The sequence below is a fragment of the Microcaecilia unicolor genome, chromosome 8 (assembly GCF_901765095.1).
Source record: "Microcaecilia unicolor chromosome 8, aMicUni1.1, whole genome shotgun sequence".
NCBI classification, from domain to species: Eukaryota; Metazoa; Chordata; class Amphibia; order Gymnophiona; family Siphonopidae; genus Microcaecilia; species Microcaecilia unicolor.
This window is the reverse complement of record NC_044038.1, coordinates 58,635,276-58,663,095: the sequence shown is the minus strand read 5'-3', so window position 1 is coordinate 58,663,095 and position 27,820 is coordinate 58,635,276. Positions and strand designations below refer to the sequence as shown.

Here is a 27,820-nt window from a genome sequence, read left to right as displayed (position 1 = left end):
GCATGCTGCGTCAGGATCCCGGAAGTTTCGGAGCTTTGAAGCTGTTGTGACTTGAGGTGCCCTCACTGCCCTTCGCTTTGGCGCCTCGTCGGTCACACACTGTGGAGCGTTCGTGCTCGCTCCGCGCCGCTTCTGGACTGGCAGGCAGGCCGTTGTCATGGTTGTCAAGGTGTTCTTCCCCACCTCGTGCTCGGCGGCGGACAGCGGGCTCCTGGTGGGCCGCTGGATTGCTGAGCAGAGCTCTGCCGTGGTGCTCGCTGTCCTGCACTTCCCCTTCGTCCCTGGCCAGGTGAAACAGTACTTAACGGACGTTCGGCTGGCGAGCGGCCTCGGCCTGGCTGTGCTCGGGTCGTGGAGTAACAGCGCAGAGGAGAAGCGGGAGGAGCTGGAGCAGTTCTTGGAAGATCTCCGCATCATCTTCTGCCACGAGCCCTGGCTGCAGATCCGCAGGGAGAAAAGCACCAAGTTCTGGAGCTGCCAAGCCATCAGGAGCCAGCAGGAGAGCGCCGCAGAGGAAATCAAAGTCATCCTGATTTACCACGACCAGCGCAAAGTCATGCTGTCCTTGCTGCACCCCCCGGAGAGCCACTTGGCAGCCGGTGACCATCGGACAGAGCCGCTCTCTACAGGCGGCGCTTCGGAACTGGCTGCCGTCTTCAATACGGTGGCTCAGAGCCGGGTCCTGTTTATGACGGACAAGTACGACGAGGGGCCGGTGAGACTGACCCACTGGCAGTCGGAGGGCGTGGAGGGCAGCATCCTCGTGGAGCTGCTAAAACAGGCCTCAGGGCCGGTCTGCATGTTCCTCACCTTCCTTCTCTCTTTGCTGTCCGCTGTTTGTAAAAGCAGGTGGGTATTGAGACCAGGGCCACAATGTGCGAGATCTGTGAAGTGGGAGGTAATGGTCAACCACTACAAAACTTAGGGTTTTTATGTGACCTTAACGTTTATTTCAGTAACAAGCATTCTAGTACAGATATGGTATTGTCACTTTTCTCATCTAATGAATAGGCAAAGCAACCATAAAGAACAATCTCTGCCACTATGTGAGTGATTATGATTGTGAACCTTAATGAAAATAACCTGAAATATTGATATATGATCATTATGGTATGACGTTTGTCTTGTCTGAGTGTGATTGCGTGTTGGGAATAGTGTGGAATTTTTTTTACTCATGGATAACTGATACTTAACTGTTTTGTATTTGCTTTATATATATATATATATATATATATATATATATATATATATATAAAAGTGGTTTGATTAACGCACTTAAGAAAAGGGTAGTAGGAAAGCAAATATATGTCAAGTACCATGTAAATAGCTGGAATGTCAGGCGTTGCCCTAATAGGGGCTGTGTGTGGTACAAACACTGCTCACAACCCTTGGGCATACTGTACAGATACAGTACTTAACTAGTAGGTGTTCCTAGTAGAATTAATATTGGGACCATATTTGGTGGGGGTGGTGGATAAAAGAGGTCAGTCAGAAGATACCCTCTTCAACATCTTCTGACTGACCAAGGACAACTCATGGTCAGTCAGATATCCAAGACAGCAGATAAATTCCACCCATATTCAGGATGTTCTGTGTCCTGGTTTCTCTGCTTTTCCTTATCATAACACTTAGTTATGGTTTCTAAAGTTTCCCAAAGAAAAGGGAACAGCAGAACTAGAGATATTGTTATGAAGCTCCAGGGAGGTAGATTAAGAAACATCAGGCAATATTTTTTCATGTGACAGGCATGGAATGACCCCCCCCCCCCCCCCCAAAATGTTAGCAATTCAGAAGGGTGTGGGATAAACACAAAGGGTCATGCTTGCCTAGTGCATGGTAATGGACATCAAAGCATGCCAAATGCTATGGGGCTCCTTTTAGTCCCATGGGCAAATGCAGCAAGTGCTAAACTTACACAGCCCAAAAGATCTTTTAAAATCAAGAGTATGGTGCCAAAGCATGGGAGTGCTTACATGGGACAGCAGTTCAGCCCACAATAGCACTAGAATACAGTAAAACAAATATGGGGGGGGGGGGGGGGGTTAATGGAAAAATGTCTGTGGAGGTGAACAAATTCTGCACACCTTTCCTTGTGTTTGGAAACTTTAGGCATGCTATTGATCTTACAGTATTGAGACTGGCCTGTTAGTTACTGTTATAGTAACATAGTAAATGTCAACAGATAAAGACCTAAACGGTCCATTCAGTCTGCCCAACAGTCACACTCATCAAGTCATGATTAAACCAGCAATGAATGTGATATAAAATACATTGTCTCTCTGTGGCATTTCTGGGACATAGACTGTGGAAGTCCACCTGGCCTTGTCTTTAGTTTTCAGCTACTGAAGTTGCTGTCAAAGCCCACTCTAGCCTATCCAAATCAGTCTTGTCAATTGCGGGACACAGACCGTAAAAATCTGCCCAGCACTGTCTTCAGGTTCTAAATTACTAGAGTTTCCATCAAAACCCTCTCCAGCCCATCCTAAACTGTAGCCTAGTGGTTAGTGCAGTGGACTTTGATCTTGGGGAACTGGGTTCAATTACTAATACACTTCTTGTGAATGGGCAAGTCACTTAACCCTCCATTGCCCCAGGTACCTGTATATAGTATGTAAACCGCTTTGAATGTAGTTGCAAAAACCACAGAGGCGCGGTATGTCAAGACCATTTCTCTTTCCCCATATGCGGGACTCAGACCGTGCAAGCATGCCCAGCTTCACAGCTTCTTCACAAGAGTTGCCATCTAAAGCACCTCTTTCATATAAAGTGCCACTTGACATGCAAATACACATGCAACCATTTAAGTTTTGTGTGTGTGTGTTTTATAATAGCATTCATTTTCTAATTATAGATCCTCTGTGTTCATCCCACACCTTGGCTGTTGCTGAATAGGTTTGGTCTGTACTGATAACTGCCTGTTTGGGTGTGTCAGCCATTGACTTGATCAGTGTGAGTGAGCTATCTGACCTGACCATGAACACCACCAGCATTTCATAAAAAGAGCTGGAATAGGAAGAGTTTAGGAACCATGAGGGTCATTTTATAAAGCATCTTACATGTGTAAGATGGCTATTATAAAATTCTGCAGGGATTTATGCACTTGCATGCATGAAGATGAGCACACATTTATGGGTTTTGCACTTAGGCATTTCCAGAGGCGAACTTTGACAGAGTTGTGTAGTTTATAAAATATACATGTACAGTGCAAGTATATAAAGTATGTAGAGTACGTGCCAGGGCTGTGGAGTCAATACACCAAACTTTTTTATTTATTTTATTTATGACTTTTATGTCCCACATTAGCCCGAGTAGGACTCGGGTTCAATGTGGTTTACTTAACAATTAGAAAAGCATGGACAAGTTCAAAATATATTAACAGAAAGTAAAATACATCATATAATGTTATACCAGTAAAACTTTGAGTTAGGAACAGATGTAATTAAATACTTAGGGCCCTATTTACTAAGGTGCACTAGCGTTTTTAGCACATTCTAATGCTAGAGACACCCATAGGAATATATGGGTATCTCTAGCATTAGCGTATGCTAAAAACGTTAGCGCAGTGATTTAAGCTAGATAATTGAAATATGGAGAAAAATGGTAAAGGGCTAGGATTAAGTGGGATAGACAGGAGTAGTAGGTGGTTGAGGTACAAATTAATGCCATGAGTGTTGTAACCAGGTACCTCTCTTGTGCAGCCAAGCATAGAACAATCTCCTCCAGCCACAGGCTCCCGGCACAGTGAAGAAATAGATGTCCACCAGTAACTTCAATCTTAAGGACTTTTATTCCATGCAGGTTTCTAGTACACAGTTCCAACAGCAGCATAGCACATACCAGGATTCAGTACAGGCTTACAGGCTCCAGTCTGGGGCTCTTTATCCAATGCCCAATAAACAGTAATTCAATTCCCAAGACAAACAGTTCTTTCGGTTCATCATCACAGTTCAGTCACCAAGCAGCATTTTCTACCTTCTATCCTCTTTACATTCAGGAGAGTTCAATATTTTAGGGACTCCTTCTACCCAAGGGTTTTCCCCTGCATCAGCTTCACAGTGAATTCAATACTTTTGGGAGTTCCTCTCACCCAAGGAATCTCAGCCTGCTTCAGTACTTTAGGGACCTCCCTGCCCAAGGGTTTTCAGCCTGCCTGCTTCTCTCCTACAGCTTCTCTCTCCTGAACTGAACTGAACTCCACACTGCTGGGACTCCTTCCCACCTGCCTAATCAATCCCTGGCTTCAGCTACCACTACTAATCATTCTCCTTCCATTAGCTTCCCCACACCCATACCAGCTGAGTTGTGCATTAAACTAATGAGACCAATGATGAGCTCCTGCACACAGGGTTTCCTAACTCTCTTTCTGCCTAGTGGCAGCCCCTCTACACAACCTGCCAACCTACACCCATGTCTTCCCTGATTGCAGCTAGGAGTCCAGTCCGAGTTCTTCATCTCCCCCTCTGGCTCCTTGCCTGCAATGCCTTCTGGGACTTGTATTTCAGACTGAAACTGCCTTAACCCAGCTATCCTGGATGTGACTTTATCACAGTGTATTTGAAAAGAGTGCTTATATCCTTAAAGGCTAGAGTGAAGAAGTGAGTTTTCAATAGACTTTGGAATAACAAATAATCATCGGTGCATTTGGAGCTCCAAATTTTAGTGTCTTGATATGAAAAGTTAGCAGTATGGATTGTTTTGTAGGCTATTTTCTTACAATTTGGGAAATGTAGTCTAAGATATTCTCCAGATGATTTAGAGGCATTACCTGAGGGTAATTCAGTGAGGTTGTTCATGTATATTGGGGCCAAACCATACAAAAAATTGTGAATGAAGGTACATAGCTTTGACTTCATTGCCTCTATTTTTCTATTGTCCAACTCCTACTGATATTAGGCTTTAAATTTTTTGACCTGGATCTAAAGTACTGGTAAATATAATTTCCTTTCTGTAGCTTCCCACTATTCCAGAACCTGTAGGATAGTTGTGTCCATCAACTAGCAGGTGGAAATAGAGAACTGAAAACTGAGCTGAGATACATCTCTTTTGGCATGCAGTCCTACTCCTCAGTATTTTCTGTCTCCAGCAGGTGAATGGACACATTTTTTCAGCCTCTGGTTCTGAGTGATTTGCTCTTGGACCAGTTGGTCAACTGGTCTCCAGACTCCAGTTGAGCTTTGAGATGGCCTGAGTCTGCAGTGGCGTATCTGGAGATCTTCAGATCCCTGACTGTAGTGTCCTGCATATCTCTAGTTCTCTACAAGTTGTCCAGAGATGAGAGGTCCACACATGTTTGATCGCCTGGTTAGTGTTAGGTTAGTGAGTTGTTTATTCTGAATATTATCCTTACTGCTTGCCTACGTAAATACCAAGGAACTGGACGGGATGCCAAGAGAGATGAATCAGCTCAGTTTTCAGTTCTCTATCTCCACCTACTGGCTAAAGGACACAACTATCCCATAGGTTCTGAAATAGTGGGAAGGAATAATGGAAAGAAAATTATCATGTAAGATGTAATTTCTCCTTATATTTACTAGTACTTTAGTTCTAGGACAAAAATATATGATAAATTTACCATATATTATAATGGTGTAAGTCTTTATTTTGAAGCTGGACTCAGTACATTTTTATTGACTCCGACAGCCCTGGTATGTGCACCCATTTACACCCTTGGAGCATGTCTAATTTGAATTTGTGCACTGTTAAGGCTCTCAGAACCATCCCTATTTATAAAGGCACAGAGGCCCCTGTGTTGCCTTTTTAAAATAGGTGGTGTTTTGGATATTTGACATAGACATTTTGTTATGAAATTCACCCCACGCACACACATACAGATACACACTACAGATGTGGGGTAAACTGATTTTAGTTTGTTTTTGTTTTTTTTAATGGTTGGTGGAAAAACAAATGCTTTTTTTCTTTTGAATTGTCATGAGTTTTGCTCTGCTTTTTAATTAATGGAAATGTTACAGCGTTCTATGTAGTCATGTTGAATTGGCAGAATGTGTTTTAGTTTACAGTGGATGCAAGAATAGTAGCAGAAAGAGTTTTCAGGAGTGAAACAGGGACTGTTTCATTGGTTTGGAGGGCACACAGAGTAATACCAAGCAAAGCCCCTGTCTTGGAGAATGTCCATATGAGGGAGTCTATAGGATGCTGCCATTTCCCCTTAATAACACTCCATCTGTGTCAGAACTACCTTAAAACTCATAGTCCTGGGAGTCAGGAGGGTGTGGTCCAAGAAACATAAAAGCTCAGGGCACAGCTAGGTTAAGGAGAACCAGAGGGAAGTATATGCCTTCACCACCACATATCTGTAAACTGCAAACTTAACATATAGGTAGGGCAAGTTCAATTTTTGGGGCCTTGCAGACTTGTGCTTTGTTTGGGCGCTGCAGGACGCAGGGCAGCCTAGGTTATTTGCCAAAATGTTGTACTGTACTGGTAACTGGGGATCCAGACCAGAGTCAAGTGGCGTGTGCTGCCTTGCTGAGAGACAGCAGTGCACATCATAGCCCTGCAAGAGCAGACCACAAGAAGACATTCTTATATCTAAGGACTAATTTTGTGTTTACTTTCTCCTCCACTTGTGACTTGAACAGGACCCCCTACTTAACACATTTAATAAATATTATTTTCAAACACCTTAACCTGCTGTGTGACTTGTCTTTTTATCCAGGCTCTGGGCCTGCCCCCCATTCACTTTACCACAGTTCAGGTTAGGAAACGTTTTGTGTTCTCTGTTCCCACACATAATTCACAATGACATACCATTTGTCTGATACATGAGTTCTGTCCTTTGAAATGCCAATAGCATTTTTTAAAATTGTTTTGATTTTATAATAAGCAAGAGTTAATTTGAAATAAATTTGCTATAGGAAGTTTATGTAAATAAGCCTTGAGCCTGATACAGCTAATTTTCTTATAATCAGGCATCAATCAAGAAAATAAATTGTACAAATCTTTGCCGAGCCAGTAGTTAATTAGGCAGGGTTCTGATTTTTTTTTTTTTTAAACGATATTTTTATTGAAATTTTAAATACAAAACAAACCATAGCCATAGCTCATCATACATCTTTCCAAAGCTTAACTGAACATTGTTTTAGTCGCTCAAACATATATCCCCTGCCCACCCTCTCCCAGGCAGGGTTCTGATTTTGATTAGCATAGACTAGAAAAAGTGACCATATAGAATCTTATGATGGAAGTTCATTTTTAACTCATATGGACAGCCTTTTCATTCCCTGTCTTGGCAATGTCAGTCAGAGAGTGAAAGGAGTCATAGGAGCCAACATTTTAAAATTATTGGGGGTGCTAAACTCAATAGAAATTAGCTCTGCCTGGATACAGTCAAGGAGTTTGTTCAATATCAGGGGTGCTCGAGCATCCACAGAGCTGGCTCCTGTGAAAGTGCATAGTTTTCCAGTGAGAGACTAAGATTATCCACTATCTATAACAGATTTCTAGTGATGCAAGTAAGATAAAGCTTTTTTTTTTTTTCCTACAGAGTACTCCAGATGTGGCCTTTATCATTCCTGTGGAGTAAGCTCTCAACTTGTGAACAACTAGGGCATCGTCTGCACCAGCTTCGTCTCCTCTGCAGCAGCAAGAAGGCTCAGGACCAGATTCAGTTCACGAGGTCTGGGCAGTGGATGTGTGCAGTCAGCAAACCTCACCCACTTTAATCATAAAACCATGTCTAGATAGGCCCTCGGTGTTGCTTCTGTGACAGGCAGATGTTCCGAATGGTGATGACTTCTGCCTTGTCTTCCTCCTCAAAATTATCTGGGAGAGGCTATCCCCTGGATTCTATATATGGTGACTAACATTGAACGTGCCAATCAGCATGTATTGCTGATTAATCAATAACTTGATTAATGAAGCAATCAGTGCCAATAATTCACTACTAACAACCAACTATTAGCTTTAATTGGGATTTATGCACAGATTGTATTCTGTAATGATCTGCGTGTAAATCCTAGTTTTTTGTTTTTTTTTGGGGGGGGGGGGCATGTTTGGAGACATTCCTATGAATTACACACATTCTTATAGAATACGCCCAATCCATGTCAAATTAAGGCACCGGCATTGACATTTACACCTGCTTTCAGCAGGCGTAAATGCAGGTGACTCAGGTTAGGTGTTATTCTATAAAATACAAAATACCCTCTATAGAATACTGCTCAATGCATAATTTTTTTCACGCCAATTTTTCAGTGTAATTTACTGAATTTAGTCCTATATGTGCATTTGAATCAAACAGTGAACTTCATGGGTAGTGTGGTCACAAACCAAACTAATTTTGACCAAAATTGGTCTTCCTGATGATTTGCTAGCATCTTTGTATATCTTAGACAAACTACATGCTTAACATATTTCATCAGTATAGCACATTTATGCAGCATCTCTGCAAGCTGTTGTATGATCATCCTTTAAAGTAGTTTTTTCACTGCTCCTTGTTCTTCTCTTCGGGTTTGTTACAGAAAGGCCAACATCCTGGTGTCCTTCCTTTTGGATATTGTTCTGGGAGTCCTGTTGCTGTCCTGGCTGTACAGTAAGAATCGGATTGGCCAATTGGCTGACACTCTTATTCCCATGGCTGATGTAAGGATATATGACTTCTGACATGGCAACCTACCTTGTAGCATAGTGGACTGACTGCCATGGGGACTGTGGTTTAATTAGAGCACTGTAAATGCTGCCTCAAATGTGTACTTTAGAATGTTCATTAATATTGCCATACAAGTGCATTCCTAAATATGCAGCCTTTCTCTTGCTGGCCACACAGGTTATCTTGCTCTCTGACGGATTCACTGGGAAATCTGTTCCGAGAGCAGTAACTGGTAAGGAAGGGAGAGCATAAGGTGTACACACAGACAGTAAATATAGGCAAGAAAAATCAATTACTGTAATCTAGGCTGTCACGCAAGTTATTAAATGATAGGTCCTTGTTCACTTTAAAGAAGAAAATTGCTCTATGGCACCACCTACCTTTAACAGCTAAACATACAAAACTAGTAAAAAAAGGCCCGTTTCTGACACAAATGAAACGGGCGCTAGCAAGGTTTTCCTCGGAGTGTGTATGTTTAAGAGAGAGAGTGTGTGTGAGAGTGACTCTGTGAGAGAGAGGGAGACTGGGAGCGAGTGTGTCTGTGAGAGAGAGACTGTGTGTGTGTGAGAATGAAAGTGTGTTCCAGGGCCCCCCCTCCCTTCCTCTCTCCCTTCCTCCCAGTTCCAGGGTCATCCCCTCCCTCCCTCTGAGTTCCTGGGTCATCTATCCTCCCTCCCTCCGAGTTCCTGGGTCGTCCCCTCCCTCCCTCCGAGTTTCAGGTTCGTCCCCTCCCTCCCTCTGAGTTTCAGGGTCCCCCTCCTTCCCTCCCTCCCAGTTCCAGGATCCCCCCTCCCTCCCAGTTCCAAGGTCGTCGTCCCTCCCTTCCTCTCTCCCTCCCTTCCTGTTCCAGCACCCCTCCCTACGAATTTTAGAAGTCATCTTCACTTACGAAGTCAGGGTTATGGCAGCCGTCAGCAGCTGTAAAAGGCGTGCAGGCTCTGCCCTTCTCTCTCTCTCAGCTGTGGTCCCGCCCTCTATTCCTGTTTCCGCAAGGGCGGGATCAGAGCTGAGAAAGAGAGAAGGGCCGAACCTGCACGCCTTTTACTGTTGCTGCCGGCCGCCATAAACCTGACTTGGTAAGTGAAGATGACTTTTAAAATTTGGAGGGAGGGGGCCTGGAACTGGAAGGGAGGGACGACAACACCCTCATGCGTGTGACGTCGCGTTCCGTGGCCTGGCAACTCTGCAGCGTTCCCTTCCAGTGATTGGTCACTGGTGTTTGTGATGAACCCGGAAGTACGTGACGTCAGTTCAGGAGATGGATACAGCAGGAGCACGAATGCTTCAAGGCTTCACTTTCACGGAGTCAGCTTCAGAACGTTGGAGGTGCTTTTTATTATATAGGATGATGATGGATAAACACCTTATGGCCTATCCAGTCTGCTCATCCATGTAATATACTAACCCTTTCTCTACTTTAGAGATCATATGTGCTTGTCCACGCGTTCTTGAATTCAGATAGTCTGTCACCCTGGGAGGCTGTTTCACATATCTGTGACCCTTTCCATAAAGCAGTATTCTCTTAAATTACTCCTGAGTCTATCCCTTTTCACTATCATCCTATACCACTTCATTCCAGAGCTTCCTTTCGATTGAAAGAGACTTGCCTCATATGCATTTATGCCACAGAGTATTTAAACGGCTCTATCATGTCTTCCCTCTCCCACTTTCTTCCACAGTATACACATTGAGATCTTTTTATCTGTCCCCATACACTTTATGACGAAGACCACTGACCATTTTAGTAGCTGTCCTCTGGACCAACTCCATCCTATTTATATCTTTTTGACAGTATGGTCTCCAGAGTTGTACACAATATTCTAAATGAGGTCTCACCAGAGTCTTATACAGGGGCATCACCACCTCTTTTTTTTTTTTTTTTTTTTTCCCTTGTGGCCATTCCTCTCACTATGCACACAAGCATCCTTCTGGCTTTTGCCGTCACCTTTTCTACCTGTTTGGCCACCTTAAGATTATCAGATGTGATCAAGCCAACAGTCTGTCTTTCGTGCATAGAAATACTTCACTTCCTACACTATATCACTCTTTCGAATTTTTCAGCCCAAATACACAAGTCTGCATTTTTTTTTGCCTTAAATCTTAGCTGCCAAATTTTAGACCATTCTTCAAGCTTTGCTGGGCCCATCCTCATGTTATCCACACCATTGGAGTGACTACCTTATTGAATATTTTGCTATCATCTGTAAAGAGGCAGATCTTACCAGACATCCCTTCTACAGCTTTGCTTTCAAAAAAGGTTAAAAACAACTGATCCTTGTGGAACACCACTGGCAATGTCCCTTTCCTGAGAATGAACTCCATTTAAATCTACCCTTCCACTCAGTTTATAAAGCAGTCAGTTGGTGCTCTGAAAACTAAAGGGCAATTCTGTAAGCTGGTGCCTTAATGGTAGTTGCTAAATATACGTGTAATTATAGAATACTAGCACTTATGTGCGTAAATGGCAGTTATTGGCACTGTTGATGCACATAAGAGCTAGGTGCTATTCGATAAAACATATGTCAGATTCACTAAGCATGTATTACTACTACTACTATTTAGCATTTCTATAGCGCTACAAGGCGTACGCAGCGCTGCACAAACATAGAAGGAGGGGTATACTCGTGGGCCATGGGCATGTCACCATGCAATGTGCTCAACATTGAATACTATGAGTTGTGTGGATTACATGACCATCTTATACCAGCCATTCATCTTCCTTTGTTTCTGCATGCCAATAAGCCTTTACACTAGTCTTATATAAAGGCTTAGGCATGCTGTTATAGAGTTGGTGCTAAGCATGTCACGTTGTGGGTGTCAAAGTTGCAGAATTGCCCCATTAGCATTTTGGTACAATTGTAAGTTATACATTAAACATAGGCTTTACAATACAGCTATAAATCTTTTATTGCTTCTTTTTCAGTATGTGGCTCAGGAGCTCCAAGACCTGCTTCAGTGGCTGATGGGAGTACCAGCTGGTCTTAAAATGAATCGGGCATTGGATCAGGTTTTGGGACGGTTTTTCCAGTACCATATTCACCTGTGGATAAGTAAGTGTGTTGCTGGGGTCAGTGAATTTTCAGTCCGTGCTTGAAATTGTGCTGAGTTTATTTCACCAGATCTTTCTTTCTTCTCCTAATGACAAAAGTCTGCAATCATAATTGCATGAGGAAAGTCTCTTATTCCATTACGTAGCTTCCCACTATTCCAGGACCTGTGGGATAGTAGTGTCCAGCAGGTGGAGATAGAGAACTGACAACTGAGCTGAGACATATCTCTTGGCATCCAGTCCAGCTTCTCAGTATTTTCTATTTACAGCAGGTGGATAAGCACACTTTTCAACCTCTGATTTGAGTGCTTTGCTACTGGTCTAGTTGGTCAGCTGGTTCCCAGTTGAGCTTTATGGGTAGCTTTACGGGAGTCTGCAGAAACATATCTGGAGTTCTTCAGATCCCTGTATGTGTCCCTATAGTTCTGGGCCCCTGAGGCAGGAAAATTTATTGTGATGTGATCACACCAGGTCATTGGTCAAGATAGATCACACAATTGGGTTCCAATAAAGTACATGTGGAACTTCTCTGGTTTTGGTGTCCTCTCTTGGCCTATTGCCACTCTGTTGTTTATCTGCTTGTCCTCTGTCTTTTTTGTTCATCGCTAAATTTTCTCTGTACCAGGCTATATCCATCTGATGTCACCATTCATTGAGATGATCCTTTGGTATATTGGATTGTCAACCTGCCTGGGTTTCACCATGGCTCTTTCTATTTTCTCTGACGTTATTGCTCTCCTCACCTTCCACATCTACTGCTTCTATGTCTATGGTGCTAGGTAAGTGCTGAGTAACACATTGCATGTGGGGGTGACGGGTAGAGAAATAAATGCTTCGCACCACCACCATGATATGGGGGAGAAGAGGAGTTTGCATATTAAGCTGTTTATTCTGAAGATCCCTAAAGAAGAAGAATGGATTTTCCACATTCTGAAGATGTTCCAAATAGAGTTGTCTCTGAGTGGAGTTAGGCTAATAGCTTAGGGGTCCTTTTACAAAGGCACACTAGAGTTTTTAGTGCGCGGTAATGATTAGCATATGCAAAACGCTAGAGATGCCCAATATCTGGGCAGCTCTAACGTTTAGCGCATTCTTATTTTTAGCGCACCTTTGTAAAAGGACTCCTTAATGTCTCCTCAGGAGAGGATACGATAGTGAATCCTTGTGCTCTCACAGGACCAGGCAAAGTAATAGGTTCCATTTCCCTTCCTCTAGGAGAGCAAGATTAAGGGGTTCGTCCTGCCTGTGTGCCTGCCTTCCCTTGATGTACAGAGCAAGGCATTAGGAAAGCATAAGCAATAAATTCCTTCTTTCCATATCATCAAGCTGATCAATCCATAGACTGGTGGGTTGTGTCCATCTACCAGCAGGTGGAGATAGAGAGCAAACTTTTGCCTCCCTATATGTGGTCATGTGCTGCCGGAAACTCCTCAGTATGTTCTCTAACTCAGAAGGTGGTGGTCACACACAGCAGCAGCTCTGGCTAGGCCTCCAAGCCTAATCCTTAGGTTTTGTTGAGGCCTGGGGTTGAGGGCTCTTTTGAGCAAGTGCAAACCTGGTGGTGCCAGGTCCCTCCTTTTCTCCCCCCTCCCGCTGGCTCCGTTTAAAAAAAAAAAAAATATATATATATTTTTAAACGTCTTTAAAGGCGTTTAATTCGACGTTTCTTTAAACGTTCATTGCAGCTACTCACTGGGACACCAGTTCGTTACAGCTCGGAGCGGCAAGCAGGTAATTTTACCTTTTTATAGCGGGCAGGGGGTTCCCCGATTCTTCTCCTCGTGGCAATGGCGTCGGAGGGCGAGGGCGCAAAGGGTCGCTCCCCGGATCGCTGGAGCGCTTCTAGAGGGGATGCGGGGGTTTTACAACCTGATTCGCCCTTGATGGGTGATAGTTTAGTGACCGATGAATGTCTCGGTCGTTCCTCCGGCGTGGCGGTTTTTTCCCGCCATAAACGCCCATCCCCCGCTCCTCGCCTCCGCCATCTTGGCCGGCCACGCGGCTCGGACGGCTTCTTCGGGGCCGCCCTTGAGGTTGGAGACATTAATGCCATGAACGCCCTTAATTTGGGCGACGGCACAAAAGCGGCTAAAGTTAAGCGCCGTTCTTCCCGCGCGGCTCCTTCACGGAGTTTCGCGCCGGACGCCATTTTGGATGCGCAGCATGTCTCTCCCCCGCTATTGCGAGCGCCGGTTGAGAGTGCGTCTAGGGCTGTTGCCCAGGCTGCGGAAGTGCACAGTCTGGGGGGTTTCTCCCCCGAGTTTGTTTTGCTGCTGCATCAGGCTTTCCTCATGCAAAACGCTGCCCCTGCTCCCTCTTCTGATAAAGAGGTTGAGGTTCCCAGAGGTAAACGCCCTCGGGTTGATTTCCAGGCCTTGGAGGACTTTGTCTCCTCCGATGTAGATGAGGGCAGCGTGTCTGAGGTCTCCCAACGATCCTTTGCGGATTCCTTGGAGGAGATAGATCCCCGCTCGGATGGAGCGGATGACCCCTCTGCAGCGCGGCTTTTTAGCCCAGAGGATTTGCCCAACCTGTTGTTACAGGCCATGGACACTTTGAAGATTTCCTCTCCGGAGGACGTCTCTCCCTCAGCCCCTGTTGGCTCTGCCATTATGCTGGGGACGAAGCGCCCGCCTAGAACCTTCCACGTGCATGATGCCATGCACACCTTAATTGCGGCTCAATGGGATGTCCCGGAAACGAGCCTTAAAGTGGCTAGGGCTATGTCCCGCCTCTATCCTTTGGCTGTGAGTGAACGTGAGGCCTATCTGTGGCCTACCGTGGATTCTTTAATCACTGCGGTGACTAAGAAAACGGCGTTGCCGGTGGAAGGTGGCACGGCCCTAAAGGACGCCCAAGACAGAAGATTGGAGGCGGCCTTAAGGTCGTCCTTGGAGGCAGCTGCTTTAAGTTTGCAGGCCTCAGTTTGCAGCTCCTATGTGGCCAGGGCGTGCCGGACTATGGTGCAGCGGGCTTCCCCCTCGGATCATTCCTTGAGGGCTGATTGGCCGGCCCTGGAATCGGGCTTAGCCTATTTGGCAGTCTTGCTGTATGATGTCTGGAGAGCCTCAGCTAAAGGCATGGCGGTGGCTTTGGCTGAAACATTGGTCTGCTGACCACGCCTCTAAATCCTGCCTGGCTAGATTGCCTTTTAAAGGCAAGCTGCTCTTTGGGGTCGAGCTGGACAAAATCGTGACCGATCTCGGCACGTCTAAGGGCAAGAAATTACCAGAGGTCAGGTTAGTACTCGTCCCGATACCTCCATACCGCCCGGGCAAGTCGGGTTCCTCTGCCCCCTCTTCCTTCAAGAGGAATTTCTCCCCCAAGCAGCATTCCTTTCGCAGAGACCGCCGTCCCGGAGGTGCTCCCTCCGGTCCTCCCCCAGGGTCTCGTACCCAATGACGGGGCCTTGGTCCACGCCCCAGTGCAGATTGGAGGACGGCTGTCCTTGTTTCTGGGCGAGTGGACCACTATAACTTCAGACGCGTGGGTGCTGGAAGTCATCAGAGACGGCTACAAGCTAGAGTTCTGCCAACCCTTAAGAGACGGGTTTGTACTCTCTCCCTGCAAGTCTCCGGTCAAGCTGTGGTAGTGCAGCAGACCTTGGACAACCTGATCCGCCTGGGTGCGGTCGTTCCGGTGCCAAAAAATCAGATTGGCAAGGGACGTTACTCCATTTACTTTGTGGTTCCAAAGAAAGGAGGTTCTGTCCGGCCTATCCTCGACCTCAAAGGGGTCAATCGGGCCTGGAAAGTGAGGCACTTTCGCATGGAGACTCTCCGCTCTGTTATAGCGGCAGTGAAGGCAGGAGAGTTCTTGGCTTCCTTGGACATCAAGGAAGCGTACCTGCATATTCCCATCTGGCCTCCTCTCCAACGCTTTCTGCGTTTTACAGTCCTGAGACGACACTTCCAGTTCAGAGCCCTCCCTTTCGGGTTGGCTACTGCTCCGCGGACCTTTTCCAAAGTAATGGGGGTCATAGCGGCCTTCCTGCTAAAGGAAGGAGTACAAGTCCATCCTTATCTGGACGACTGGTTGATCCGAGCCCCCTCTTATGCAGAGTGCGGCAAAGCTATGGACCGGGTAGTTGCTCTTTTGAGCTCCCTGGGATGGATCATCAACTGGAAGAAGAGCCAGCTGCGCCCGGCTCAGTCCCTGGTGTATCTGGGAGTTCGATTCGACACCCAAGTGGGCAGAGTGTTCCTGCCAGACAATCGGATTGTCAAGCTTCAGGCTCAGGTGGACTAGTTCCTAGTAGCCTCTCCTATTCGGGCTTGGGACTACGTGCAGCTGTTGGGCTCTATGACGGCCACGATGGAAGTAGTGCCCTGGGCCAGGGCTCATATGAGACCACTACAGCTATCTCTGCTGCTGCGCTGGACTCCGATGTCGGAGGATTATGCTGTGCGCCTTCCCGTGGACCCAGCAGTGCGCAAGGCGCTGAGCTGGTGGACGCAGACAGACAAGTTGTCTGCAGGATTGCCTCTGGTGACCCCGGAGTGGATTGTCGTCACGACAGACGCCTCTTTGATGGGCTGGGGAGCCCACTGCTTGGGAAGGACAGCGCAGGGGCTCTAGTCTCCTGCAGAGGCAAGTGGTCTATCAACCTCCTGGAACTCAGAGCCATTCGCTTGGTGTTATTGGAGTTCATCCCGGTACTCGTGTTGAAGCCTGTACGGGTCCTGTCGGACAATGCCACGGCTGTGGCCTATATCAACCGCCAGGGAGGTACCAGAGCGCCCCTCTAGCCAAGGAGGCTATGAGTCTTTGCCAGTGGGCGGAAGCGAACCTGGAGCAGCTTTCAGCGGCCCACATTGCCGGAGTCATGAATGTCAAGGCGGACTTTCTCAGTCGCCATACCTTGGAGCCCGGAGAGTGGCAACTATCTGCTCAGGCGTTCTTGGACATCACGAAGCGCTGGGGCCAGCCGAGCCTAGATCTGATGGCGTCATCGGCCAATGGCCAAGTGCCGCGCTTTTTCAGCAGAGGACGGGACCCTCGATCCCTGGGAGTAGATGCTCTTCTCCAACAGTGGCCGACACAAGAGCTCCTCTATGTGTTCCCGCCCTGGCCCATGTTGGGCAGGGTGCTAGACCGGGTGGCAAAGCATCCCGGCAGGGTAATCCTGGTGGGTCCGGATTGGCCCAGACGTCCCTGGTATGCGGACTTGTTCAGGCTGTCAGTCGACGATCCTCTGCGGCTGTCAGTGGAGCAGGGCCTGTTACATCAGGGTCCCGTGGTGATGGAGGATCCCTCTCCCTTTGGTCTTACGGCCTGGCTATTGAGCGGCAGCGTCTGAGGAAGAAGGGCTTCTCAGACAAGGTCATCGCCACTATGCTGAGAGCGAGGAAGCGCTCTACTTCTACTGCTTACGCCAGGGTTTGGCGTATCTTTGCAGCATGGTGTGAAGCAGGCTCACTTTCTCCCTTCACTGCTCCAATGTCTTCAGTGTTGGCGTTCCTGCAAGAAGGTCTGGAGAAAGGCCTGTCGCTCAGTTCCCTTAAAGTCCAGGTAGCGGCTCTGGCTTGCTTCAGGGGCCGCCTGAAGGGTGCTTCCCTGGCTTCCCAGCCAGATGTGGTGCGCTTTCTCAAGGGAGTTAATCACCTGCGCCCTCCTCTGCACTCAGTGGTGCCTGCGTGGAATCTCAACCTGGTGCTAAGAGCATTGCAGAAGCCGCCTTTGGAACCCTTGTCGAGGGCATCTCTGAAAGACCTGACGTTGAAAGCAGTCTTTTTGGTGGCTATCACTTCAGACAGAAGAGTTTCCGAGCTCCAGGCGCTCTCATGTCGAGAGCCTTTTCTGCAGTGCACTGAGGCAGGAGTGACTATTCGCACAGTGCCTTCCTTCCTGCCCAAGATTGGTTCTCGCTTCCATGTGAATCAGCAGCTCTGTCTCCCTTCCTTTCGTAGGGAGGACTACCCAGAGGAGTACTCCGCTCTTGAATATCTGGATGTGAGACGAGTCATCATCAGATACTTGGAAGTGACCAATGATTTCCGGAAATCGGATCATCTGTTTGTCCTGTTTGCAGGTCCTCGTAAGGGTCTGCAGGCTGCTAAGCCTACAGTGGCAAGATGGGTCCAGGAAGCCATTGCAGCGGCTTATGTGGCCGCGGGGAAGGTGCCGCCTATCCAGCTGAAGGCTCACTCCACGAGAGCTCAGGCGGCCTCGATGGCAGAGGCCGGATCCGTCTCCTTGGAAGAGATATGCAAGGCGGCAACGTGGGCTTCGGCTCATACATTCTCCAAGCATTACCATTTGACTGTGGCTGCACGGGCGGAGGCCCGGTTTGGAGCTTCAGTGTTGAGGTCAGGGATTTCTATGTCCCGCCCTGGGTGAGTACTGCTTCGGTACATCCCACCAGTCTATGGATTGATCAGCTTGATGATATGGAAGGTAAAATTATGTATAATCATACCTGATAATTTTCTTTCCATTAATCATAGCTGATCAATCCATAGCCCCTCCCAGATATCTGTACTGTTTATATTCTGGTTGAATTTTAGGTTCAAGTTTAGCCTTCAGTTACTTCAGGAGGACTTCGTGTTCAAGTTCTTCTTTCACTTGGATTCTTCAAGAGTTGAGACGACTTTGTGTTACAGTGAGCTGCTGCATTCCTCTCCCCTCCGTTTTACGGGGCTGGATTGAGACATAAATTCTGCCGGCACTCCCTCCCGCTTCGTGCGGCTGTAGGGCAGCTTTGTACCCCTCCCGCTTCGGCGGTGTTAGGGTCAGTCAGCTCCTCCCGCGGTTGCGGTTGCAGGATAAGCCAGATCCCCCCGCATCGGCGGGTGTGGTGTCCCTCCCCCGCTCCGCGGGGATGAGCTGGACGGATTCCCCTCCCCCACTTGTGTGGGGATGAGCTGGGTTAATTCCCCTCCCCCGTTTCGGCGGTGGTGAGCTGGGCAGAGTGTCCCTTTGTGGGTGTAATTCTCTAAGTGCTGAGTCCTGCGGATGGAGCTTTGATATCGACATACTGAGGAGTTTCCGGCAGCACATGACCACATATAGGGAGGCAAAAGTTTGCTCTCTATCTCCACCTGCTGGTAGATGGACACAACCCACCAGTCTATGGATTGATCAGCTATGATTAATGGAAAGAAAATTATCAGGTATGATTATACATAATTTTACCTTCTTTCTTCCCCTCCCCATTGTCTTTGGAGTGTAAGAAAGGATTATGCCTCTTTAACAGACTTTCATTAAAGTGTACTACCGGATTACCATGTGGTGTTGACTGTGACTCCATTATTTTTAATGGGTCTGTTTACTAATACATGTTTTCATAGAAACACAAATCCAGAGGCCACTACTCCATCCTCATCCTCCTCGATCTATCCGCCGCTTTTGACACTGTCAATCATGACTTACTTCTTGCCACACTGTCCTCATTTGGGTTCCAGGGCTCTGTCCTCTCCTGGTTCTCCTCCTATGTCTCACACCGCACCTTCAAAGTTCACTCTCATGGATCTTCCTCCACCCCCATCCCCTTATCTGTTGGTGTTCCCCAGGGATCTGTCCTTGGACCCCTTCTCTTCTCAATCTACACCTCTTCCCTGGGCTCCCTGATCTCATCTCATGGTTTCCAGTATCATCTCTATGCTGATGACACCCAGCTGTATCTCTCCACACCAGACATCACTGCAGAGACCCAGGCAAAGGTATCAGCCTGCTTATCCAACATTGCTGCCTGGATGTCCAACCGCCACCTGAAACTGAACATGTCCAAGACCGAGCTCATCATCTTTCCACCAAAACCCACTTCTCCTCTTCCTCCACTTTCTATCTCAGTTGATAACACCCTCATCCTCCCCGTCTCATCTGCCCGCAACCTCGGAGTCATCTTTGACTCCTCCCTCTCCTTCTCTGCGCATATAAAGCAGATAGCCAAGACCTGTCGCTTCTTCCTCTTTAACATCAGCAAAATTCGCCCTTTCCTCTCTGAACACACCACCCGAACTCTCTTCCACGCTCTCATTACCTCTCGCCTTGACTACTGCAACTTACTCTTCACTGGCCTCTCACTTAGCCATCTATCCCCCCTTCAATCTGTTCAGAACTCTGCTGCACGTCTCATATTCCGCCAGAACCGATATACTCATATCACCCCTCTCCTCAGGTCACTTCACTGGCTTCCAATCAGATACCGCATTCAATTCAAGCTTCTCCTTACCTACAAATGCACTCAGTCTGCTGCCCCTCACTACCTTTCTACCCTCATCTCCCCTTACGTTCCCGCCCGTAACCTCTGTTCACAGGACAAATCCCTCCTCTCAGTACCCTTCTCCACCACCGCCAACTCCAGGCTCCGCTCATTCTGCCTCGTCTCACCCTATGCCTGGAACAACCTTCCTGAGCCCTTACGCCAAGCCCCCTCCCTGCCCATCTTCAAGACTTTGCTTAAAACCCACCTCTTCAATGCTGCGTTCAGCACCTAACCCTTACCGTTCAGTAAATCCAGACTGCCCCAACTTGACTGCCCTTATCAGACTGACCGTTCACTTGTCTATTAGATTGTAAGCTCTGAGCAGGGACTGTCCCTCTATGTTAAATTGTACAGCGCTGCATAACCCTAGTAGCGCTTTAGAAATGTTTAGTGGTAGTAGTAGTACAATGCCTCTGAACCTTCCATTCAGAAAACTCGAACTGTTCTGATGATTTTTTTCCTATCTTAAGTTCCTCGGTAAATTTTGTAATACATTCTATTTTGAGTAAAGTAAATATATATATACTAGTAAAAAAGGCCCATTTCTGAAACAAATGAAACGGGCGCTAGCAAGGCTATTCCCCTCCATTCACCCATGTCCAGCAACCCTCCTGTCCCCTCCATCCACCAATATCCAGCAACTGTCCTGTCCCCTGGCTTCCCCTCCATCCACCCATATGCAGCAACTGTCGTGTGCAGTTGCACAGCCTCTCCTTCCCCGTTGGAGTTGCACGCCCCCTTCTCCCCCCCCCCCCCCCCGTCGAGTTCCACAGCCCCCATCCTTTCCCCCCTCCACCCGGCCCCTCCGTCAACGGGCCGGCCTCCCTACATCGAAAGCAGAGCGCCTGTCACCTGTGTGAAAGCGGTGCAGGCAGAAGAACGCTTCCCTGGGATCTCCTTCGCTCCCTGTGTCCAGCTGTTGTCTGACGTGACGTAACGTCAGCAAGGGCGGGACATAGGGAGGGAAGGAGATCGGAAGGGAACTGATCTTGTGCCTGCAGCGCTTTGATACAAGTGACAGGCGCTATGCTTTCGATGTAGGTAGGCCGGTCCATTGACCCGGGGGGGGGGGGGGTTGGATGGGGGGGGGGTGGGTGTATGGGTTGAGGAGGCAGGACGGTGGCGGTTGCATCGGGGGATGTGTAGCGATGGCGGCCTTGGGTGTGGGGGTTTAGGTGCGGCCTGGGGGGGTGGAGCGTCGGAGGGTGGGGGAACTAGGAGGGGAGAGATGGAGTGCGGGCCAGTTTCGCAGAGCGGCGGCTATCTGTGGTGGAGGGTTGAGTAGTGAGTGCGGCGACCTTGGGGGGGTGGTAGCGGTGGACACGAGGGGGGGTATGGGTGGAACGTCGGAGGGTGGGGAAACTAGGAGGGGAGAGATGGAGTGCGGGCCAGTTTCGCGGAGCGGCGGCAATCTGTGGTGGAGGGTTGAGTAGTGAGTGCGGCAACCTTGGGGGGGGTGGTAGCGATGGACACGTGAGGGGGGTGTAGGGGTGAGCGTTGGGATTCGCTGAGTGTCATAGCCCCGCCCTTGATGTCGTCACGTTGCGACGCGAGGGCGGGGCAGACACTCATGGGGAAAATTTCCGCTCTCTGCCACCTCAAAAATTCCGATCAGAAGTTGCAGCTTCATTTAGAACGTTGGGGTTGTGAATTATGTGCGGAAGGGGCGTGGCTGAGGGCGGGTCTATGAGTGAGAGTGAGTGAATGGTGCTGACAGCCTAGCCTACCAACAGTGCAGGGCTTCAGTGTTTCCCTTTGAGGTGAGACTTATTTATATAGATATTTATGCAACTCAGTAACAGAGTCTGTTAATATTTTGTACTTAGTTGTGAGCCTGACATGTTTTGCAGTGAGAAAAATAAGCTGTGGGGTGAGTCTGAGATGTGGTAAGTCAGAGGGTTATGAGTATGGACACAGTGTGTGACCGGATGTGGTGAGGGCTTTGCATGTTGTGATTTATTAAACACACGGGGACTGTCATACACATTCTTTCCTACTAGAATCTGCCCTGGGAATAGTCTGGAATTCATTGCTTTTAACAAACTGACCAGACTTTTGTCCCGTTCTCATGGCTAGAAGGACACCTTCAGTGCTGGAAGACAGAAAAAGGGTTGAAGAGTCCAAGTAGCCTCTTTAGTAGAAGTGTCTCCTGGGTTCTGCACAAGGTTGTTTTTTTTTTTTTTAAGTCTAACATACTACCTTTAGCCCTTCAATTCTACCCTTGAGAGGTACCAAAAAGGAATTTCTACTTGAGTATTTTAAAAAGAAACAAGCTATGGGGGTAGGCTCTGAGACATCTGAAAACTGTCAGAATCACAGAATCCATAATTTGTTGCTAAAAGCCGTGAAACAGCTGCATGGAAAATGTGTGTTGCACAGATAACATTGAATTAGGAATCCCACTAACTTCCTTTTAGTACTGTCTCTGCCATAAACTGACCAATTGTGTGTTTTCTTGGGGTGAAACTAAATTCTAGAAGCTGTTTCACAGCTACCACACCAGTTTTATCTTTCTAACTGTGAACTTATGGGGTCTTGTTATTGGGTTTAAGTACTACATCAAGCCTCATTCTCCTGGTTCTGATAGACTTCCTCTTTGTACAGATTGTACTGCCTGAAAATCTATGGATTGTCATCACTCTGGCGTCTCTTCCGGGGGAAGAAATGGAATGTTCTGAGGCAGAGAGTGGATTCTTGTTCCTATGATTTGGATCAGGTACAGGCAGAAGCTGAGAGCTGTGTTCTCTGATTAACAGTACATGCTCTCTGTTTGAATTTTATTAGTTTATTTTTTTTAAACAATGCAGTTATGGTTTATTAAATTTGATATACTTTATCAGATCTAGGCAGTTTATAATTTTAAAAAATAGATATACTGGATGATGCGTAGTTCTTTCATACCTTAACAGGTATATATCCTACCTCGCTGTGCCGAACCGTACTAATTATTTTTATAGTTCTGAGAAACTTTATTGAAAGTTCAGTCAAACCTGTACATTGAATTTGGTTCACCTGTCTTCTCATCACTGCTATCTGTACTTAACACACAAGAGGTTTTCTTAGAGTACATCTGGGGTGTACACAGAATTGAGGTTGAGATTCCAGTGCTCTTAACTTACATTGTCTGTTTTCCTACTTCCCCTTCCTCCCCCCCCCCCTTCAATAGCACTATTGATCAGAACCAAACTGATAACACCAAAATATTAGTTTGATTATCAGTGAATTTGTTTCTATCCCCATGAACCAGTAAGTCTTTTTCTGCCTTTGTTTTGTAGCTATTTATCGGAACTTTGCTTTTTACCATCCTTTTGTTCCTGCTGCCCACAACTGCCCTCTATTACTTGGTCTTCACTTTGGTAAGTGACTTCACCCAGTGTGCAAACTGTGAATAGAAACAGTAATTTGAACCATTAGATAGAGGCTTCATGGCAGTGAAGAATTACATTGGGCTGGCCGGTGCAATGACATTCTTCCTGAAACATCTCCACTATAAGGCTGTGGACTTTGCTATAGTGATGAACAAATGACCTATTCTACTCTGTACAAAGTCATATTCATCTAGGCACTACCACTTCTTTAGTGTAGAAGTTAATAAGCTGTGATATATATTTTTTTATTATTATTCTTATTCCCCCTTAACAGAAAATACTTCCATTTTAATAGCATTTCTTTGTTTCTGCATCAAGCAGCTGTGACTTGCCAGGGCAAGGGACTGCCCATATAGTTCAGTGGATTTCATTTTTTTTTTCCCTTCTACAGCTGCGATTGGTGGTGGTGCTGGTACAAGGTCTAATCCATCTGTTGGTGGACATGATCAACTCACTTCCGCTGTATTCCCTTGCACTTCGTCTGTGTAGATCCTACAGGCTTGCAGGTAGGGACTGCATCATACCATGCGTAGCAAGTGTTTTCCTGTAAGAATATCCCTGGATTTGATGTCTCAGTGACTGCTTATATGGAGAGGTCAGATTCAGCAGTAGTCTGCTTTCTTAGGCTGCCAGATTTTGAGTTCAGTCATTGGACATTGACGTGCCATTGGCATTGTTGATTTGCACTTCAAGAAGGCTCTAGGCAAGAGTTGCACCATGAAAAAACCGAGGCAGGTGAAAAGGACTCGGTACTGAGAGGTCCAACATAATGTCCAGGTTCCAAAACCAGTAATTACAGATGAAGCAAGAACTGAAGTGAAATTTAAGCTAATACATGTTTTTATAGCCTGTACTTTCAGCCAAAAAGGCTGTACAGAGCAGGGAACAATACATAAAATAAATAAAAACAAATATTAATTCCATCACATAACAATCATTTACCCTACTTTCCCACCCAATCACAATCCTAGGTGCGTTTGTCTATTGGTGTGAGTGGGGACTAATAAGGTGCATGAACATCTTTACATTTGTTCTGTAAATGATCCATCATTTCTTTCCTGTGGGTCAATAAGTTCTTGCCAGTTCATGGGCCCTTACAGAAAGAAGACTGACAAAATTTGGCCGTCATGATTGTGAAAACTGAGTAATTACTGTTACATCCATTGCTGGGTTGGAAAGGGGGAAAGAAGCTGAATGTAACAGTGAAAATGGCTGTGCTACGCTATTTTCTATAACCTGTTGAGTCAGTGGACTCAGTGGACTCGAGTAACAACCCTTAAACTTCTATTACTAATATATTGTCAGTATCTATGAAGTATAAAAATAGTTGAATTGTGCCAGGGTACTTTCAAGACTATCAGCTTGGGAATTCTTCAGGAACTAAAATGTCAGGGCACTCTGTGTACATGACCAACATTCTCAATGAGCCTGAACAGTTCTTACCAATGCTGTTGGACAGATATAATCCTTGGTAAAGAGAAGGAGGGAATTCCCATTAGGTGACTAGAACCCATTTGCTCATGTTGGTTCATATGTTGTTTACCATGTGTTCATGTTCTCTTCCCCCCCCCTCCCCCCTCAAGCTGGTGTAAAGTTCCGAGTTCTTGAACAGCAGACTGGGAAACCTCTTCGACTGTTAATGCAGGTAAACCAAAGGTGTATGGGAGATTTGAGAAGCAAGAGACTGGGAAAAGGTGTACTGGGAAGGGGAGTGGATAATCTAGCAAGCAAGAGCTCGGTGGGGGGGGGGGGGGGGGTTTGCACAAAAATGGTGGTTACTTATTGATTACATACCTAGTAAAACCATGGCTTGCTTGCAGCTACTTTACTCAACTGAGACCATTTATAATTCCTAGTTAACGTAAACAGGAATTCCGTGTGCAAACTGTGTTCTGTATATTTTCTGGGGCACTACTACTTGAAACATTTTAGACAATTTCATTATATTAGGAGGCAGCATTGGGTAAAAATTCCTTTAAATGCAGAGAGCATTTATAAAGTAGGATTTTTTTTTGGGGGGGGGGGGGGGGGGGAACCTGAGATGCGTCTATAAGGTAAACTGCTTTGCTATTCATATTCGATTGGGAGATAATGAATAACCAGATGATTGCAAAGCATCCTGGATTTAGAGGCCTTTCCTGTTAATATAGTGGGACTAAGAACTTTCAAATTTTATGGGACAGAGGGCAGAATGTCCAGGACTAGAGAATGACTTGGTATTAATGGAGCCATATTGATTACTGTTGGTAAAGAGCACATAAATGAGTTTACAAGTTGGCAAGTATTGTGTAGGTCAGATGCAAAGATGCTCCAACAACAGCAAAGATGAGTAGATAAGGTAAAATCAAGTCAGGATGGACCTGGTGAATAATGAAAAAACTAATCAGGTTGGCAACAATGCATTTGAGCATGTTTATTAAAAGGCCAACATAAATCCAGATCAGATTCCAATTTTTTATGAAATCATCATCTGAGATCATTTTTGATTCTTTAAGTATCCTCATGGCTCTGGGAATCCTTTGTACTATTTGAGAAGTATTATGTAATGTAGTTCTAGTCATACATGTCAACATACTTTTAAATATGCGATTAATCACAAGTACAAATTTTCAGCAAAATGCGTCTCTTAAGAAAAAAAGTAATGAAAAGATAAATACAGGATACAGATTAGAAAAATTACAAATGAAAGATTCTAAAACAGCATTCAGAATAGTTATAAACCTTACTCTCAGCCTACTTCAGAAAAGCAGGTCTAGCCCAGTTGTATTCATGTTCTTTAAAGAAAAGTAAGCATGTAAATATAGGCACACAAAGAATCCCCCCCCCCCCCCCCCCCCCCCCCCCCCCCCCCCCCCCCCCCCCCCCCCCCCCCCCCCCCCGTGGATGTTGGGCAAAAGGACAGATGAAAAAATCAGAGCTGAGTGAAATAGAGTAATTGCACCAAAGCAAAATCTACCATACCAGAGAGGAGAGATGTCACTGGTTCTAGTTACAACTTTCCATATTTTGTATTTTTTCAGATTAACCCGCTGTCCTATGGTCGTGTGGTGCAGTTATACAGTCTGCCTACCTCCAGCAGCTATCCTAAGGACTCATGGGGCTCCTTGCTTAAGAAGCTTTTCTTGGGGGAGTTGATTTACCCATGGAGGCAAAAGGATAATAAGCAAGACTGAAGATAGAAAAGGAAAAAAGCTCAACTCATATCTGTTCACTAGTTCTGGGATCATATGGCTGTTGCAATGGTGCCACAGCCAGAGGTATCCAGTTACCATTTCCTCCTCAAACCCTGCCTAGGAGGATACAAGTGCTCAAAATAATCCAGGAATGTATTCCACATGATTTTATTCCTAGTGTATAAACTTTCAGAAGGCAGAACTTGCAACCTCTACCAGCACTGTGCTGCTGCTTGTAACAGAGCTATTTAGTTTAAAGGGCAGGCTTCAAGGAATTACAGGATTTGGAGGAAGAACAATGCCTCCAAAGCTCAAACACCCCTGCAGGTGTCAGAAATTCCAGCAACCATCACTGCTCAGGCCCTTGTCACAACTGTTACAGTAAACTGGGTTTCTCAATCTTAGGATGCTGTGTATACAGTGGAAATGTTTAGTTAACATGGTATTGTATATATTTTATATTTGGAGTCTGATGATTTTGTTTTACTTTGAATCTCATTCCTGGTTGCATGTCAATCAACACTAGCTGTAGATAATTGTTCTATTTTTTAGCTGTTTAGTGAAGTTCATGGATTGCTACTGACTATTTTGTGTATCTACAGAAACAAAATCATTGCATGATAATGACACTGTATTTTAAAGTGAGAACTAGTAGGGCTTTGAAAAGTGTGACTCGATCATCTGAAGAGATGTTTTATTTACTAGTCTTCTGTAAATGTTTAGCATGTTCATCAATTTAATCCTTAGGTAGTTGGAACGGGATGAGCCACTACCATTACCTCTGTGATCCTACCAATCTTTTGCTCAACACAGCATCAGTAGTTTGAGAGCTTGGCGGGAGAGAAAGAGAGAAAAACAGAGATTGGGTGGTTGGTCAACTGCTGCTTTCAACAGTGAAATTTCCCTGTGCTTGTCTGCCTTCTGAATAAAGAGCTGGAACCTGCTACTTGCCAAGAGGCTGTTTTTCAAGCATCAGGCCCTGCCATAGCTAGGGCTGCCTCTCACACTGCTTAGCTGTGGCTTTTTTTTTTTTTTTTTTAACCTTTTTCCTGCTGTGGGCCCTGTTGCCATTGAGCCATATCTTGCGGAATCTGTATCATCTTTGCGCTTCAGTTATTTCCTTTTTATCTTGTACACTTCTAGCAGTGCTACAGTGTTGGCCTCTGGCTACCAATTGCTTTTTTTTTTTTTAAGCTGTGCTTCCTTTGAGTTTCTCTGTTTAGGTTCATGTGATGGCGCTCTGTGTGTAAGCTAAAGCAAAGATGTTCAAAAGGCTGGCAGTGGAGAAGGTTGCACTCTGCAGTAATAGTGATGGACATGGACTGTAAAATCAGATTAGGAAAATAATATAGCTTAAAACAAATAGGAGGAAATATATTTTCACTCAACGAATAGTTAAGCTCTGGAACTCTTTGC

The 27,820-nt window shown here is 46.0% G+C and overlaps 1 protein-coding gene across 1 annotated transcript; it reads left to right on the top strand.

The window, feature by feature from the left end:
* Positions 1-28: 28 nt before the first annotated feature.
* On the top strand, positions 29-27,820 carry PIGQ (phosphatidylinositol glycan anchor biosynthesis class Q). Its single transcript, XM_030212309.1, has 10 exons — positions 29-849; positions 7,505-7,636; positions 8,481-8,601; positions 11,532-11,658; positions 12,283-12,436; positions 22,468-22,579; positions 23,139-23,219; positions 23,623-23,737; positions 24,815-24,876; positions 26,252-27,820. The coding sequence occupies exons 1-10, from the start codon at positions 158-160 to the stop codon at positions 26,402-26,404; spliced, it is 1,749 nt and encodes a 582-aa protein (XP_030068169.1). The 5' UTR covers positions 29-157; the 3' UTR covers positions 26,405-27,820.

What these genes read in the sequence shown, in the direction of transcription:
- PIGQ (XM_030212309.1), top strand. Translation starts at nt 158, where the DNA reads ATGGTTGTCAAGGTGTTCTTCCCCACCTCGTGCTCGGCGGCGGACAGC. An exon ending in CTCTTATTCCCATGGCTGAT is followed by an intron (nt 8,602 to 11,531) that starts GTAAGGATATAT and finishes CTTCTTTTTCAG; the next exon opens with TATGTGGCTCAGGAGCTCCA. An exon ending in ATTACTTGGTCTTCACTTTG is followed by an intron (nt 23,220 to 23,622) that starts GTAAGTGACTTC and finishes TCCCTTCTACAG; the next exon opens with CTGCGATTGGTGGTGGTGCT.